Below are 15,975 nucleotides of genomic sequence, written 5' to 3'. Positions count from 1 at the left end.
GGGTACCTTCCTTTCCCATGACTATAACCAACACTGGAGTACATAAGGAAAGAAAAAAGATGACAAATGAACAAAACCGAAAAGAAAAAAAAAAAAAAAAAAAAAAAAGAAAAGAAAGAAAAAAAGTCTTTCCCCCCGATGACACGGGGACATTATAGGATATTATCACCATTCTTCCCATGATTGCTATTAAATTTTTTCAAGACATTAACTGCTTGAAGGAGAAAGCTTAACAGCAAACTTCTTTCTTCTTTCTGTCCCTCAAGTGAAACTAAACAAGCTTAATTACATTAGAACCCTGAATCCCTCAAGTATTTTGCCATTGAGTATGCCTTCTTATTCAATCCGCCTCCATGGACCCCTTCTTTGCCCATTACAAGAACCAAGACTGAAAGAGAAGAAATAGAGAAGGGCAAAGTTGAGAAGTGCAGTGGTTAGGGAAAAAAGGGAACAATTATGAAACAGAGGAGAAAGAGAATCACAATTGCAATCAGAAGTGTTTGCATGCACATGCGTTTCACCATTAAGAGCAACTGAGTACAGGAAAGTGATTCAGAGTATTTGATAAGAAGGTCTGAAGCTTGTTGCTTGAGCTGTGCAGTTACACATTTTAGCGCACAGGAAAGAGGAAATAGGAAGAGGAATTTGACGCTGCCACATTCCAAAGGACCTTCAACGCGCCCCACACACCCTAAATCCTTTTGAAATGGAGTTACCTTGCCAAGATATCTCTCAGAGACTTCCATGGGATCACAACTATGCATTCATACATTTTGTCCATGAAACATGCTAAACACACTGGGCTTAAAGGCATAGTTCACCCAAAAATGAAAATTCTGTCATCATTTTCTCACCCTCAAGTTGTTCCAAACCTGTATGAATTTCTTTCCTCTGCTGAACAGAAAAGATGACATTTTGAAGAATATGGGTAACCAAACAGTTGATGGGCCCCACTGACTTTTTGACTACTATAGAAGTCGATGGGGCCCATCAAATGTTTGGTTACTCATATTCTTCAAATGTCATCTTTGTGTTCAGCAGAAGAAATTTATACAGGTTTGGAACAACTTAAGGGTGAGTAAATTTTTATTTTTGGGTGAACTATCCCTTTAATACTAGCAACCTAACTTTGTTTATGACTGACGGATCTTTAAAACTACCCGATAAAGACATTACATTTTAGTTAATTACATTAGGATTGTGCAAATAATCAGCGTCTATATGACTCAACTTGCACCCTGACTATTTATCTAACATACACTAGGGCAGAGATAATAGGGTGTGGTGGGGTGTTTACAGCATAACTGGATGATTGACAGCCCAGTCCTGAATTCATTAAACAGTGATAAGGTAAAAAGAAATCTCACACACGGTTTAAGAAAACTGTTAGATCAAGAAAAGCTTGTACATGCACAGTGCTGAAATCCAGCTCTTGGGTGTTTTTTTTCAGAAAAGGAGGGGTGGGGGACAGAAGTTTGCACTGGCTTGAAACTATACCTTCATGTCTGTTTGTCTTATATTCAAAAAGAGGACCACAAAGGCAGACTGTATGAGTGGGCACATCTTAGCATTAAGGGTCATTTGTTTTAAAATTGTTATAGAAAAACACTCTTTAGGAAAAAGATCCAAAAAAAAAAAAAAAAAAAAAAAAAAAAGTAAAAAATGTCAAGGAATTAGATACAGCTTGTTTCCCAGGGTTGCCCTGGGCTAAGCTATACTAATAATTTGTACAGACACAGAAACATAACAAAATAAAAATCAATAAAAGTGCTTGTCAGGGGTGATCCTAGAATATCTGGGGGTTAAATTAAACACTTGACATGTATAGTTTACCTTTGCCAGCTCTGCCTATGGAAACATTGTATGTTGGCTCTCCATTATGACTCTTTGTCCTGATGTCCATTGTCCAGTCCCCTTCCACATGAAGGCTGTCTCTGATCACAGAGCACTTCTTTTTCCCTAAAGTCAGCCCACTGGTGAAGAAGCCCTCTCGGTCTTTGCCAATAATGACATCGATTTCATCAGGCTGAAAAATTAAGCATGGAAAAAAAGTGACATTTTAAAAATCTTCTTTTCAATTAAGGTTTAGTATTATGCAGGTTACACATTCTCTGCTGTAAATTAAAATAGGGACCATACTTTAAGGGAACCTTGTAGAAACCCTGATTGGATCATTTGATCTCTAGCATAGCATGAGTGCAGCCAATCTGACCCACTCTAGCAGTATCCTTAAATGCAATTTAGCTTGAGCCACTTTTTTTTTTTTAACCATGACAATTATAATAGTATAACCCCAGCTCAAAAATATTCTAATACTAACAGTGAGATGCGGGAAAAACTGAGTATTAACAGGCGACAGGACGCCATCTTTGTGTTCCTGTAGGGAAAAACTTGAAGCTCAGGCGCCACTGTCTGAACTTCCTCCTCTCATGGCCTAAGACTGCAGCTTATCTCAAGACTGATCAGACCGAGTCCGATCTCTGAAATAATCCCGGACTTATTAACGATCTAGCGAGGGAATCTATGCACTTGAAGGACCTAAAAAAAAAAGAAAAATACAATGCACAACGCATAGATATGGTAGAAATCGATAATGCTGAATAATGCAAAAGGAAATGTGTGATTTAATCAGAGCCAGACTCGTTCACTTCCAATGAAACTCTTCGAAATCCAAAGGAAACTTACTAGATGGGTTTGGCTTTACAGCGGTTGCAGTTTAACTAGGTAGTTTAGATAAGCATAATGTGGTTCATTGTGATATGAGTAATGAAGTCTAGAGGCCGTGGCCACAGCCCTGTGCTTTCATCTGGGCCTCAACCCATTCAGTAGAAACACCTCAATTCCCTCCCGCTCTTTCGCTTTTACGAGAAAAAAAAAAGAGGTTTAATTGTACAATTGCCGTTTTGCTAATGATAAACACGATAACAATAACTTGTTTTATTATAGTATACGCTTGAAATGGTTAGTTTGCGCTAAGCACGAGACCGGCTCCCCGTGCACGCGTGCTAACGCTGACTAGCTTGCTAACACCCGAATCTGTCCGCTCGCCCCAACACACAAATTACACTCCAAATTAGATTAAAACGAAGAGTTAATCGCACAATGGGTGCCAATCTAGCAAAACCTTACCGTTATACCGCTAAAAGTACCACCCTCTGATGATGCCCAAACGTATTTGGCGTCCGAGTAGCCAACAATGGCGGCATCCTGGCAGCTGCCATCGGCCATCAGGTTATCCACGTAGCTTTGCCAAGACATTTTTCTGTAATTTGAAAGGATATATAGGACGTACTGCACCCACTGGAGTGGATTTAACGCTACAAATGCTAAAGGTCTGGCGAGGGTTGTGCGGATTGAGGGTTTTGGCGTCTCCTGTGCTGTCCGGCTCGTTGGCTTGTATGAAATCTCAGCTCGGGCAGGAAAGAAAGCCGACGAACTGAGACAGCGCTTGGGTGTAGTCCCGTGCTATATCCCTCCGCGCAGACGACTTACCACCGCCACTGCGACGCTGCACGAAAATAGACCCACTCTGATGTGATGGCATCAGCTCAGTCTTATTATCACGATGTAATTAGTTTCACAATGCTTAGTTTTTAACATAAAGTGTGTAAATTGTCTCCCCCCCCCAAAAACAAGTAAATTACTAAAACTGTAACTAAATTAAAATTTTACTTTTACATAGGCCTATTTGTTTTTACATGGTAAATGTTAAATATCATGTAATCAGATTGATATTTATTAAGAATGTAACCAGCAAGCTATATCATTTAACAGATATTTACAGTATAGGTTAGAAGTTTTTTTTTTGCTTCAATGTCTGTAACTCAGTTTTTTTCACAATGTGTGTCTTTGATATCATTTGCACACATTTATCTGCTAAAAATTCAAGTTGTTTTTTTAATCTACAATTAATAACTAAAATGTGTTTATGGCAGGTACAAATAGTGCTAATGTTACAACATATCCCACAACCACAGTGAGAGGTATAATAGTATAGGTGGGTTGGGTTGTAACACAAGGACCCTTGTCAAAAAAAACAAAAAAAACAGGTGGCCCAGTGATGAAGGGGACCGGAATGCAGTTTCCTCCAAGGGAGGGGTTCAAGGCAATAAGCTGTACAGGAGATACAGAAACCAGTGGCTCCCCTGTGTAACACTAGTAGAAAATATTAAAATCTGGGTTTTTTTTTTGGTTTTTTTTTATTAAATGTACTTATTTTGTTAATCACATTAAAATTATTTTAATACCAAACTTGTCTTCCTTCCACTCTAGCCCATTTCATTGTAACCATTTTGAATGAAAAAAAGGAAACATTTTATTTTAAAATGGCAGACTTACTAAACAATGAGCTAACATGGGCTAACGATTCAGAGAACAACAGATACAACTGTGTCAAACATCGGCCTATAATCACCGCCCTATTTTGTTTCATTGTTGTTGGTCCAGTAGAAGTAAATGGAGAAAGTAGTTCTAAAACCTTGACGGTCAGCCATGATATTTCTAATTATTTTTTTTTTTTTATATAATTTTTGTGAAAAAGTCACCTCAGCAGGGTGGTGATTCAGCAGTGGCAACCATTGTCATTAATGTCAGGACAGATCATGTGGCAAACGATGACACAAGTCACACAACAAAACCATGACATTTACAGGCCAGTCACTGGAGAGGCACACCCATTACCTATGGTTCTGTTATCTCAACTGACTTATTTGACAACGCCAAGAAATATTATTGTAATCACCTGTTACTCCTCTAAATCCAACAGACAACTTATGATAAAACATAGTAAAAAAAAATAAAAAAAAGTTTGTTGCATTATTTGGATTAGTAGGCTAGTTGCTTTCAAGCAAAATGTGGTTGAAGAGAATATAAATAACCAAATTGATTTTATTACCCACTTTGTGAAACACAATTTTAAGAATGTTTAACTAGAGCTTTAAGAACTGAACATTCAATAAATCTTTGAAAAATCCACCAGAGGGGTGTCTCCTTACTGCTGAACTTAAGCACTTCCTGCTTTTTCTCAAAGTAGGTTAATGGGCGTGAATTTACTGTTTGTTATTTCTATATTGCAACTGACATGTAGAAAACGCAATTATTATATATTTGGATTATTTGAACCAAAAAAAAAAAAAAAAAAAGAAAGAAAAAGATAAAACACCGTCAATAATAGAGGATTCCAGAACGTTCAAGTAGGCTAAATCAGAGTATGTGCAGATGCAATTGCTCCCCCTACTGGTCACAGCTGATATTCTTCTACACAATGCCACTCGATATATAAAAGATTCATCAGTGTTATCAGCACTGTACGATGGCAGCAGGTAGTGGAAATAGTTTCAAAATAAATATACAGAAGAATATATGCATTTCTTAGAACAACTGAACAACCACAGCAACTGAGAGTCTGTAGTCACACAGTCAAGTTGCACTAATGCCTTTAAACAGTGGTTTTGTATGCTGGTTTCACTGTTCTAACTTAAATTAGAATATTTTTTGTGATATTTTTTCAAAATATCGTCATATTTTTGTTATAGCTGCTGGATAAATAAGTGAACACAGTAACAACATAAGGGAATATATTCAGGCAAGAATCAACTAGGCCTATATTTTAACAGCAAATGTGTTTCTCATAAATGCCAAGTCGGGGCAGATTTTCACATTTGTTTTATATAATTAGCAGCCTATATGAATTTAAAATATAATAGTTTATTTCATGAGAGGTTCATATTGTAACTTACCGCATACAGTGGAAAGCGTTTTTATTATTATTATTTCTTTTTTGCCCGGACAACAGCTGAAACTTGCAGTAGCTTTTATGTAGGCAAGAATGACTTTCAAAAAGCTGACTTTCAAGAAAAAGAAGAAATATTTGAGAAATATTTAGAGTTAAACGAGCATGCTTTATGTAAAAATTGGTTACTCCAATGAAACGCAAACCCCGCTATTTTCCCGTTTTAATATGCGTATATTTAAAATGAAAGTGTACATGAACTTACGCCGCTGCTCTAGTTTGAGCGTAGGAAGCCATATTCACCATCCGTTTACGCGCCATGCCTGTTGCGCTCATTTCCCAGCATGCATCGCGATTTTATATAGCCATCTTGTCGGGAGGTGAAATTTTTAGATATTCTGTTTCCGAAGTCTGCCAGTTACTTAGCTATAAACTTTAATTTCTAAACGTTTGTTTTCGTAGTTGTTTTGTTAGTATGCCCGAATCTAGTCGCCGAGTGTAGTGCCATATGACGCGGTGTTTCAAAGCGCTCGTTCAGGATGTGTTTGATACTTATATGTAGGTAGAGAAGTGAGAGGCAGCAGGGGGAGTGAACGCAGCTGAATCTACGACAGCGGCCTTACACACACCGCCCTTACCGAGCTCGGATCACCAGCATATGAGGATAAATTAATAACCGACACGTCATCTTTCATACACCGTTCGCGGAGGTTGTTTTCATCCGCCGTTCACGCGTCGACAATGCAACAGGAGAGAAGAGGAAGACGATGACGCACGATCATCGCGCAAAACTGTGAAATTTAGGGTCCGGTGCCGCAACAATCTGCTGTTTTGTGAAGTCATCGGCGTCTTTAAGGGGTCTCCGTGTCATAAAAAGCTGTTAAGCATGTCGAAGATGCCGGCCAAGAAGAAGAGTTGCTTTCAGATCACGAGTGTGACTCAGGCTCAAGTCGCGGCCAACAGCGCGACCGACGACACCGAGAGCCTGGACGACCCGGATGAGTCCCGGACAGAGGACGTGTCCTCCGAGATATTTGACATGTCCAGGACTGACTATGAGCCCGAGGTTTGTGACATTAGCTCCTCGGAGGAGACTCTGAATAATGTTTGTGAGTCAGAGGGGCAGTTATCCACTGCCGCCCCTCTGAACGGTGGGTTTGGCCAGCGCAACCTGGGTCATCAGGGCATCCAGGCCTCTAGTACTCAAGCAGCGGGCACGTCTCAAGTCACAAATTCATCAAGCGTGACGACCATAACCAGCTGCAGTTCACGCTTCAGGGTCATTAAGCTTGACCATGGCACCGGAGAGCCCTTCAGGAGGGGCCGGTGGACCTGTATGGAATATTATGAGAAAGACACGGAGGGCTCTATGATGAGCAAGACTGTGGATAGTATAAGGCACACCAGTGTGACGGAGCCCGGAGCGGATAGGGACAGTGGGCTCGGGGCCACTGTTGGCTCTGTAATGGCTCACGTGGCACCTGACACAGGTGGCGACGGGTCATCTTTCACCGGCCCGAGTTCCGGTTCACCTGAGACCTTTAGTAATAAGCCAGTGCCTCCGCCTGCTCAGCAGCCGGTGCTGGGCAACTCTCATGTGGCTGTCCCTCACAGTCTCCATCATGATGGAGGACACCCGGGCGCCCACCTTCAGAAATCTCCCAGCATCCCTCCTCCTCAAGTGCAGCCGCTGCTTTATCAGCCCCAGAATAGTGCACACCACCTGCAAAGCCAACCGGCTCTGATAGCAACCAGTCAGCCTGATTACGGCCAGCTTAACATGCCTATTACAGTCACCCAAGCTCACCCCGGAGCAAGCCTTTCTGTCGGACATGCCGTCAGTCAGGGGTCGTCCACCATTCAAACCCCATCCGCTGGAGGTATGCAGGTTCTGGGTACAGTAGAAATCCCTGGAGGTGTTCCCTTAGGGAGCCAGCCGGTGTCATCTGTCCCAAACCTGGTGCAGCATCCTGCTGTGGGGCTGTTGAGCAGCATCGCCCCTATGGCCTCCATTCAGCAACCACCAGTTGGACAATACCAGGCCTCAGGAGTAATGCAAGGCTTGTCGACAATGGCGCAAAGCACTCAGAACATGCCCGTAGTACCAGTGACAGTCACAGTAGGCGGCGTGCCAGCCTCAAGTGTGCTCGCTTCTCTGCCAGGATCTGCAACAGTACCCAACCTTAATACCTCTGCACACAGCCAACCATCCCAGGTTCCTCGCAGTGGGACGGCAGGGGGCATTGGCTCTCCGGCCACGGGCTTCAGTCAGACGGATGAGAGCCGGAGGATGTCCTGATGCATCGGCACAGGTTCACAGTAAAGACATGGTGAAGCCCTTTATCACAGAAGGCCTGCAGTTATCCAACCCGGCTGTCAACAGTCTTTTCGGAATACCCATTGCCATTGATGGGGAGGAGGACAGGTGAGGTGCCATTGATGTTCTGAATGATTTAAGGGTTTTGACTTCGTAAACTTTAACTTTCATGCAGGGTTCCCACAGTCATGGAAGACCTGGAAGTGTCAAAGTGATTTCCAGGCCTGGAAAACTCATTCAAATTATTATGTAGTGAATTTAATAATTCATGAGATAGAAATTAGTCTGTGCGAGTGCCATCTTTATAAAATAAATAATAATAAAACAACTTAAAAACCATCTTGAAATTAGGTCAAAAGGTGTGGGAACCCTGCTCTTTTTTTTCTTTTTTTTTCCCTTGATTTAGTTTTATTATATTTTCCAGAGATTGTTTTTTAATGCATACACAGATTTAGTAAGATTTCAAAGATTGTTTGATATTAATGGGAAAGGTGTCAACAAATGTATATTAATGTAGCATAGATTTTAAATCAAGCTGTAATATTCAGCAGCCTGCAGTCATTTCATCCTGGTAAATTTCCATGCAGTGTTCTTAGCATCAATGTGCAAATGGTTGTTTTTTTGAGGAATGCAGTGCTGTGTGATGGATGTTTGGTTGTTCTCATTAGGGTTGTGACGTCTCTTACTATTCTGCTGCCAGTCAAAAGTTTGGACACACCTAATTTTATTATACACTTTAGAATAATAGTAAAGTCATTAAAACAATAGAATTACATGAGTTATTCAGTGAACAGAAATTTTAAACAAAACTTCTTAAGGTGCATCCTGCTATTCAAAAAAGTTTACACGTTGGCTGCTGGAACTTTAATTTTCACTCTAACAAGTCGGTTTAAAACTGTTCAATAAAAAACATTTTGCAAATGGTTTGTAAAGAAATTCGTTTGTAGGCAGTTTATCTTTTGGATACCCCAATGTGTAAAAAATGAAATGAGGAGTGTCCAGATTTTTGTTTGGTAAGGTAGCATGTGTTTTCATTTCTACAATCGTTGATTTAACATTTTATTGAATAGTTTTTTGGATTTTAATGTGTTGGTAATGAAGTCAGTTATTTAGTTTAATATACACTACGATTCAAAAGTTTGGGGTCTGTAAGATTTTTTTTTAAAAAAAAATCTCTTATGCTGGTCTCTTATGCTCACCAAGGCTGCTTTTATTTGATCAGAAATGCAGTACAGTAATATTGTATGTGAAATATTATTACAATTTAAAAGAACTATTTTCTATTTGAATATATTTAAAAATGTAATTTATTCCTGTGATGCAAATCTGAATTTTCAGCTTCATTACTCCAGTCTTCAGTATCACACGATCCTTCAGAAATCATTCTACTATACTGATTTGGTGACTAGAAATGTTTCTTCTTCTTCTTCTTCTTCTTCTTATTATTATTATTATTATTATTATCGATGTTGAAAAAGTTGTGCTGAACTGCAGATATTTTTGTGGTAACAGTGATACATTTTTTCAGGATTCTTTGATAAATAGTTCAAAAGAACAGCATTTATTTGAAACACTATAGCACCTGTGTCTTTACTGTTACTTTTGATCAATTTAATGTGTCCTTGTTGAATAAAAGTATTACTTTCTTTAAAAAAATTTTTACTGAGCCCAAACAGTAGTGTATACATGTAAGGCATGGGTTGAAGTTGTTTTTAATATGCAGTGAGGTTGTATGTGTACGGATATTTCAGAAAGATATGGTTAATATGTACCAGTATGACAATCTGTCAGAACTCAAACAAGCATGCAAACAAAAAATGTTTCTTGTTTGCTTCCGGATGTCACAAGCATGCCTGAAATGACAGTGCTTTCTCAATTGAAAAGGGACAGTACATATTTGGTGACACAGTTTCAGTTGAGAAGTGTCGCTGCTCGGCTTCCTCTTAGATGCTTGACTTTCAGTTCCAGCGTTGCAAGTTGTACACAATATATCAACTTGTTGGCATACTCGAGAGGAAATGGTGAACTGTCAAGTGCTTTAGATGGCTCTGTGGCTTTAGCTCATGTACTAGTCGAAGTATAGTCTGAGCAGGCAGCGGCCTCTAAACTCAAGGGCTGGATCTCAGCACGATGCCTCCTACGTGCCATTCACTCGCCTAGCCCGGGGTAAAGACGCTTGTCACAAACTGGTGACACCTTTTGTAGCTGATATGCAAAGGAGGGCCTGTGATAGAAAGGCCTATCACGTAGCGAACAGAAGACCTTCCCCTATGTTTTACTTCTAGAGATAAGGTTGCTCCTCTACATGGTTAACTTTTTTCATAATTTTTGTCCCTTTATTGCGCTTTTAAAAGGCAGAGACAGCCATCACGCCCCATTTATGACTTGAAAGACATTGTTTTCGCGTTATTTACATTCTTTATGTATAGGGGCACAAGTATCCTTGGTCATCTGACAGCCAGTTGTTCAGATAACGTGATGGGTGATTTCCTCGAGCATTCCTATTCAGAAATTACTGACATTTTTGTGGATGCCATGTATTTGTCTTTGTTCCCTCATGAAAGTATTTTAAAATTGTTCATTGAGCAGACGCTGTTTTGTTTTCTATTTAGTTGCCTAGTGCAGTTAGAGTTATACTTGGTACATACAGTATGGTTTGATTGGCACAGCTCACAGCTTCAGTTTTTTTTTTTTTTTTTTTTTGAGTATTGATTTAAATAATGTATAGGAATTTTGTTAAACATCAGTCATTATCTTAAAATCAAAATAAAATGTAAGAAAATTAAACTACTGCTCAAAAGTTTGGGGTCAGTAAGTTTTTAATTATTACTTTTATTCAGCAAGGACACATTAACTTAATTAAAAGTGGCAGTAAAGATTTATAATGTTACAAAAAGATTTTTATTTTAAATAAATGCTGTTCTTTTAAATTATATTCATCAAAGAATTCTGAAAAAAATTGACATTTTAACAAAAATATTAAGTAGCATAACCTTGATAATAAGGAGCATTTCTAGTTAGGGCTGCACAATTTGGAGAAAAAAATCTAATTGCGATTTTTCTGGTTAAAATTGTGATTTGCGATTTTAAAATGCGATTTTATAAAATAAATGAGAAAAAAAAAAAAAAAAAAAAAATTATAAACAATACCAGGCTTGTTTTGCTTGTTTGTAGGGCTGCACAATTTGGCCCGAAATTTTGTGCTAATATATTATTTTGACTAATTATTATTATTATTATTATTATTATTATTATTATTATCATTATGCTAAATAAAAATATTAAACCAAATAAGAAATATTACTGTTGTAATAACTTTCATTATTAAAGTATTTATCAATAGTATTTAATTATAAATATAACTATAATAATTAGCAAATAATATTTAAAACTTGTATGACAAAATGTGGTGTTACCTGTTAACATGCAAGCAGTATGTCTATAAATCATTAGAAAGATCTAAGGATTTATTATCAAATATTATATTATTATGATAAAAATCTGTCTCAATAATTTCTTTATTTTTGTCAAGAGGTATGCAAAATCAAAAATGGAGTCCATGTATTTAATATGAACTACGTGCCCCTTATGCATCCACTGTGGAAAAAAAAACCCTGTACACTTATGTATGCTGGAGAAAAACATAATGATTATATGTTCCCCTCAAAGTTCTTTAGAGAGAGGAATTATTTTTCCTATTTTTACCCTGAATAGGATTGAGTGAGCTTTACTTGGCGCTAAACATGTCTGTTTCATACTGGACGCCGGAGGGCGCCCTTGAGCAGATACTCCAAATATACGCAATATAACAAACGCTGTTCCAAGAAATCCCCAATGGGCATCATCCTGTCGCTGTGACTGAATAAAAAGAAGGTAGAAACGCTTTGATTGATTAAACATGAATACAATAAACAGACGACTACAATAATACATGGTTTATATATTTTCTTCAAGCCTTCTCGGGTATTTCCGTAATAATAAAGTATATTTATAATCCAATGCTAATCAAAATGCTATTTCAAACACTCAGCTGACGTTATGAAGTGAGTTTGACATAAAAACACATTAAATGTTGTGTTTTGTTAGAAAAGAAGTTCATAAAGGCTTCTCATGTTTGGAAAGTTTGTATATTTGACGTGTTGCTTTTTGTAATGCAGTGCTCTCAGATGGAGTGTCATTTACTACTGATCACAGAGCAGCTCTTCACTAACACGCTGTGTACATATTTATATAATTAAAAATCGCAGGCTTTGCGATGTCATAATCGCACTAAGCCAAATCGTGATTTCGATTCGATTACGATTAATCGTGCAGCCCTATTTCTAGTCACCAAATCAGCATATTAGAATGATTTCTGAAGGATCATGTGACACTGAAGAGTGAAGACTGGAGTAATGATAATGAAAATTCAGATCACAGGAATAAATTACATTTTAAAATATATTAAAAAAGAAAACATCACAATTAGGGATGTAACGATTCACTCAACTCACGATTTGATGCGATTCATGATACTGGTTTTACGATTCAATTTTCTCACTTTTTTTTAACAAAATGAGATTTAAATGAGAGTGTCTTTTTTATTATTTCTCAGACAAAATGCTGCATATTTCATTGTGAAATTGAAATATCTTTATAACAAAACTAAATTGAAATTTTAAAACAGATCCTAAATCAAATAAATAAAAAAATAAATACTACAAATAAAATAAATCTCTTCATAGGAGTACATGAACAAGATGTTTATTTGCTCTATTACAGGCTGAACTATCTGTAGCCATTTAAAATTAGAGGCAACCACTGCATTTTAATCACGATCCCAACAAAGATGCTGCATACATGCAGCAAGAGCAGTTTTTAATTTAAATTAGATTGTATACTTTTTAACATTTGAAGCAAAAAACAGAATGTTCAGACTTTAGCTTTGTGAAATTATGCTACATAAAACTTCATAACAGCAGACGGGCTGCATGAGAACGCACTCTGTCTTCACAGCAGGTGGTGCTTAGGTTACCGCTGTAAACTGCGCTATAAAAGTACTTTAAAATGCATTGTACGGAAGTAAGATGAAAAGAAAATACCATATAAACTTTTCTGAACCCAGTCAACTCTCCTCACATATACATTCATATAAACCCCCGCCCCAACATGTATCGCGATTCATTTAGCATCTCAACCGACTTGAATCGTCACGTTTTAATCGATTTTCAACCGGTTCCGGATGTATCCTTACATCCCTAATCACAATATTACGGTTTTTACTATATTTTTGAACAAATAAATGCAACGTTGGTGAGTATAAGAGACTTTTAAACTACTATTGTATTTTGCACAAAGAATTTTTTTTTTTTTTATAGAAACAGTAGGATTGTGATATGACAGTTCATGACAGTTAAACACATTTCTTGCACCAATTCTCATTACTTTAATAGAGGTTTTCTTTTTTGTGTGTGTGATTCCCTGTTTTTATGGAGTTAAACTGCAGTCAATGCAGTAATTTAACTGTAATACAAATGAAAAAATACTGTAATTTTTTTTTTAAATTACAACATCATGTGATGCATTTTGGTAATGAGAGTAAAATGGGATGAAATGTGCTTGATTGTTATTGAAAATGCTAAAATGGTCTTAACACTTTTTTTATTTTTCTTAAACAAAAAACAAACAAACTTTGTTTGTTTTGATTCTGGGTGAAATATGACATGGACATGTTGTGCAAAATCCACCCAATCAGTTCAACTTACAAAACATTAAAAGTATCACACAGTCATTCACAACATAGGCGTAGTCTGAGGCCTGCAGAGTAACATTTATTAATTACTTTGTCCCATATGTGATATTGTTTGACGTTCTAAGTATTGGGATTATGAGTCTTAACATCTGAATGTGTTTTACATGAATTAGCTCATTGTGCAACATGAGATCACATTTTGCCCCATCTGCTGGTTAGAATGTGGAACCACTTACATTTTTGCCTTTTTTGTGATGTGATGATGCACGTTTGCATATAACATCCCTGACAAATAACCAGATATGTAAGACAGACCAATAGAATATGAAGATTAGCATTAAAAAGTTATAGCCGGCCTTCAGTTGACATTACCTTCAGCTTTCAGGGCTCAGTTACAAAACAATTGTTTGACCTACTCTACTAGTCGTATATAAGTACAGATCATTTGTCAAGTTTCATACAGTGATTCATTTGTGCAACTGTCTCAATCTCTCAACACCAGCGCAGGTTAGAATGCACTTTTTCACCCAATCTGGTCATCTCTCTCTAATGCCTCTCTGTGTTCTCGAACCTCAAAGCGTCTTTGTATTCGGCAAGCATTCTCTCTTTCTGTTAAAACATGCTTCTCTCAACACCTCTGTTCCAGGTAATACCGCTGACAGTAAAGCAGTACACAATCTGTCAGTCTTCAGAACACACTTTTCAGGTACTTCCTGTGGGGGAACTTCTGTAGGCCTTTGCTCATGTAGAGTTCCCATCTCAGTTTTGTCTTAAGAATGAAAGCTTGTTCTTTCATGTTGTGCAAGCAGCAGTCACACTAAATTTTTAAGCATGCAAATTTTCACACTTATAAGTGGCTGATTTAGCACACTGTGTAGGCAGCAACCCGATGTATCATACAAATAGCACTTCTTATGTGGAGTGCACTAATTGATTCCATTATGGCGCTTTTTCACTGCATGGTACGGCTCACTTTTTGGCGCTTTTCCACTGCACGGTACAGAATGGTATGACTCGCATAAATAGTACCACCTCGGTTGAGGTTCCAAGCGTGTCATACCGATATTAAAGGGTTAGTTCACCCAAAAATGAAAATTCTGTCATTAATTACTCACCCTCATGCCGTTTTACACCCGTAAGACCTTCGTTGAACTTCGGAACACAAATTAAGATATTTTTGTTTAAATCTGATGGCTCCGTGAGGCCTACATAGGGAGCAATGACATTTCCTCTCTCAAGATCCATAAAGGTACTAAAAACATATTTAAATCAGTTCATGTGAGTACAGTGGTTCAACATTAATATTATAAAGCGACGAGAATATTTTTGGTGTGCCAAAAAAAACAAAATAACGACTTATTTAGTGATGGCTGATTTCAAAACACTGTTTCAGGAAGATTCGGAGCGTTATGAATCAGCGTGTCGAATCATGATTTGGATCGTGTGTCAAACCACCAGACTGCTGAAATCACGTGACTTTGGCGCTCCGAACTGCGGATTCGACGCGCTGATTCATTACGCTCCGAACTAACCCTTTAAATGTGACGTGTAAACACTGCAGATCACTGATTGGTCAGAGAGAATCGTCACTACCAGCGTCATTGGATTTGAAGCAGGAGACACCAAACCCGCTAGATTTAAATAGTCAGTAACAGCCGCAGTATTATTTGTTCGTGCGACTTTTTTTAAACGACTTGCTTTAAACAACCGTCGCACACAACTTGAAAAAAGAAATGGTCATGGCTGTATCGTGGTCAGTAGACAAGGTGCAGACTCGTTGGTAGACGAGGAGCTCACCCACAGCAGTAGAGGCGGTGCAACTATAACTATCAGTCTATAATCCCACCCACTTTGAAGCGATACTAAACTGCAGTGGAAAAGCAAACTGAAAGTAAAGCGCGCCAAACCGAGCCGAGTTGTACCATGCAGTGGAAAAGCGCCATTAGAGTTTGTTGCTGAGATAACATCACAATACTCTAAGCTTAAAAAATACACAGCACACACTTAAAGGGGTGGTTCACTGTTTTTTTTTTTTTTTTTTTCCCTCTAGGCTTAATTGTGTTTATGGGGCATAGTTTAACATGTCTTAATGCTTTGTTTTTAAAAAAACGCCGTATTTTTCATATATTTTACCTTTATTCTACACCGCTGTTTCCCTTCTCTTAAAAATGCTCTGTTGAGTTCCTGGTTCTATGA

At 38.0% G+C, this 15,975-nt stretch overlaps 2 protein-coding genes and 1 long non-coding RNA gene across 4 annotated transcripts in view; 2 read left to right on the top strand and 1 right to left on the bottom strand.

Moving 5' to 3' along the window:
* Positions 1–65: 65 nt before the first annotated feature.
* Positions 66–3,474, bottom strand: pfn2a (profilin 2a). The gene is made up of 3 exons (XM_051865702.1): positions 3,130–3,474; positions 1,834–2,026; positions 66–388 (listed from the first exon to the last, which is right to left on the bottom strand). Exons 1-3 carry the CDS (start codon positions 3,256–3,258, stop codon positions 291–293), a joined length of 420 nt encoding a protein of 139 aa, XP_051721662.1. The 5' UTR covers positions 3,259–3,474; the 3' UTR covers positions 66–290.
* Positions 3,475–5,897: 2,423 nt separating this feature from the next.
* The window catches only part of LOC127497269 (TSC22 domain family protein 3-like), a 24,770-nt gene continuing 14,692 nt past the window's right edge, over positions 5,898–15,975 (top strand). Inside the window, exon 1 of one of the 2 annotated variants that reach the window (XR_007925496.1) lies at positions 5,898–8,156. Coding sequence is in view for 1 of the 2 variants with exons in the window: in XM_051865635.1 (XP_051721595.1) it covers positions 8,008–8,156 (149 nt within the window). In the remaining variant the exon portion in view is untranslated. The remainder of the gene's footprint in view (positions 8,157–15,975) is intronic. The other variant, XM_051865635.1, reaches the window with a different exon arrangement.
* LOC127497321 (uncharacterized) overlaps positions 8,163–15,975 on the top strand; it is a 14,095-nt gene continuing 6,282 nt past the window's right edge. Inside the window, exon 1 of the long non-coding RNA XR_007925508.1 lies at positions 8,163–15,929. This is a non-coding gene — a long non-coding RNA (uncharacterized LOC127497321). The remainder of the gene's footprint in view (positions 15,930–15,975) is intronic.

The sequence above is a fragment of the Ctenopharyngodon idella genome, chromosome 2 (assembly GCF_019924925.1).
Source record: "Ctenopharyngodon idella isolate HZGC_01 chromosome 2, HZGC01, whole genome shotgun sequence".
NCBI classification, from domain to species: Eukaryota; Metazoa; Chordata; class Actinopteri; order Cypriniformes; family Xenocyprididae; genus Ctenopharyngodon; species Ctenopharyngodon idella.
Note: the sequence above shows the minus strand (reverse complement) of the source record. Positions and strands in the feature narration are given on the sequence as shown.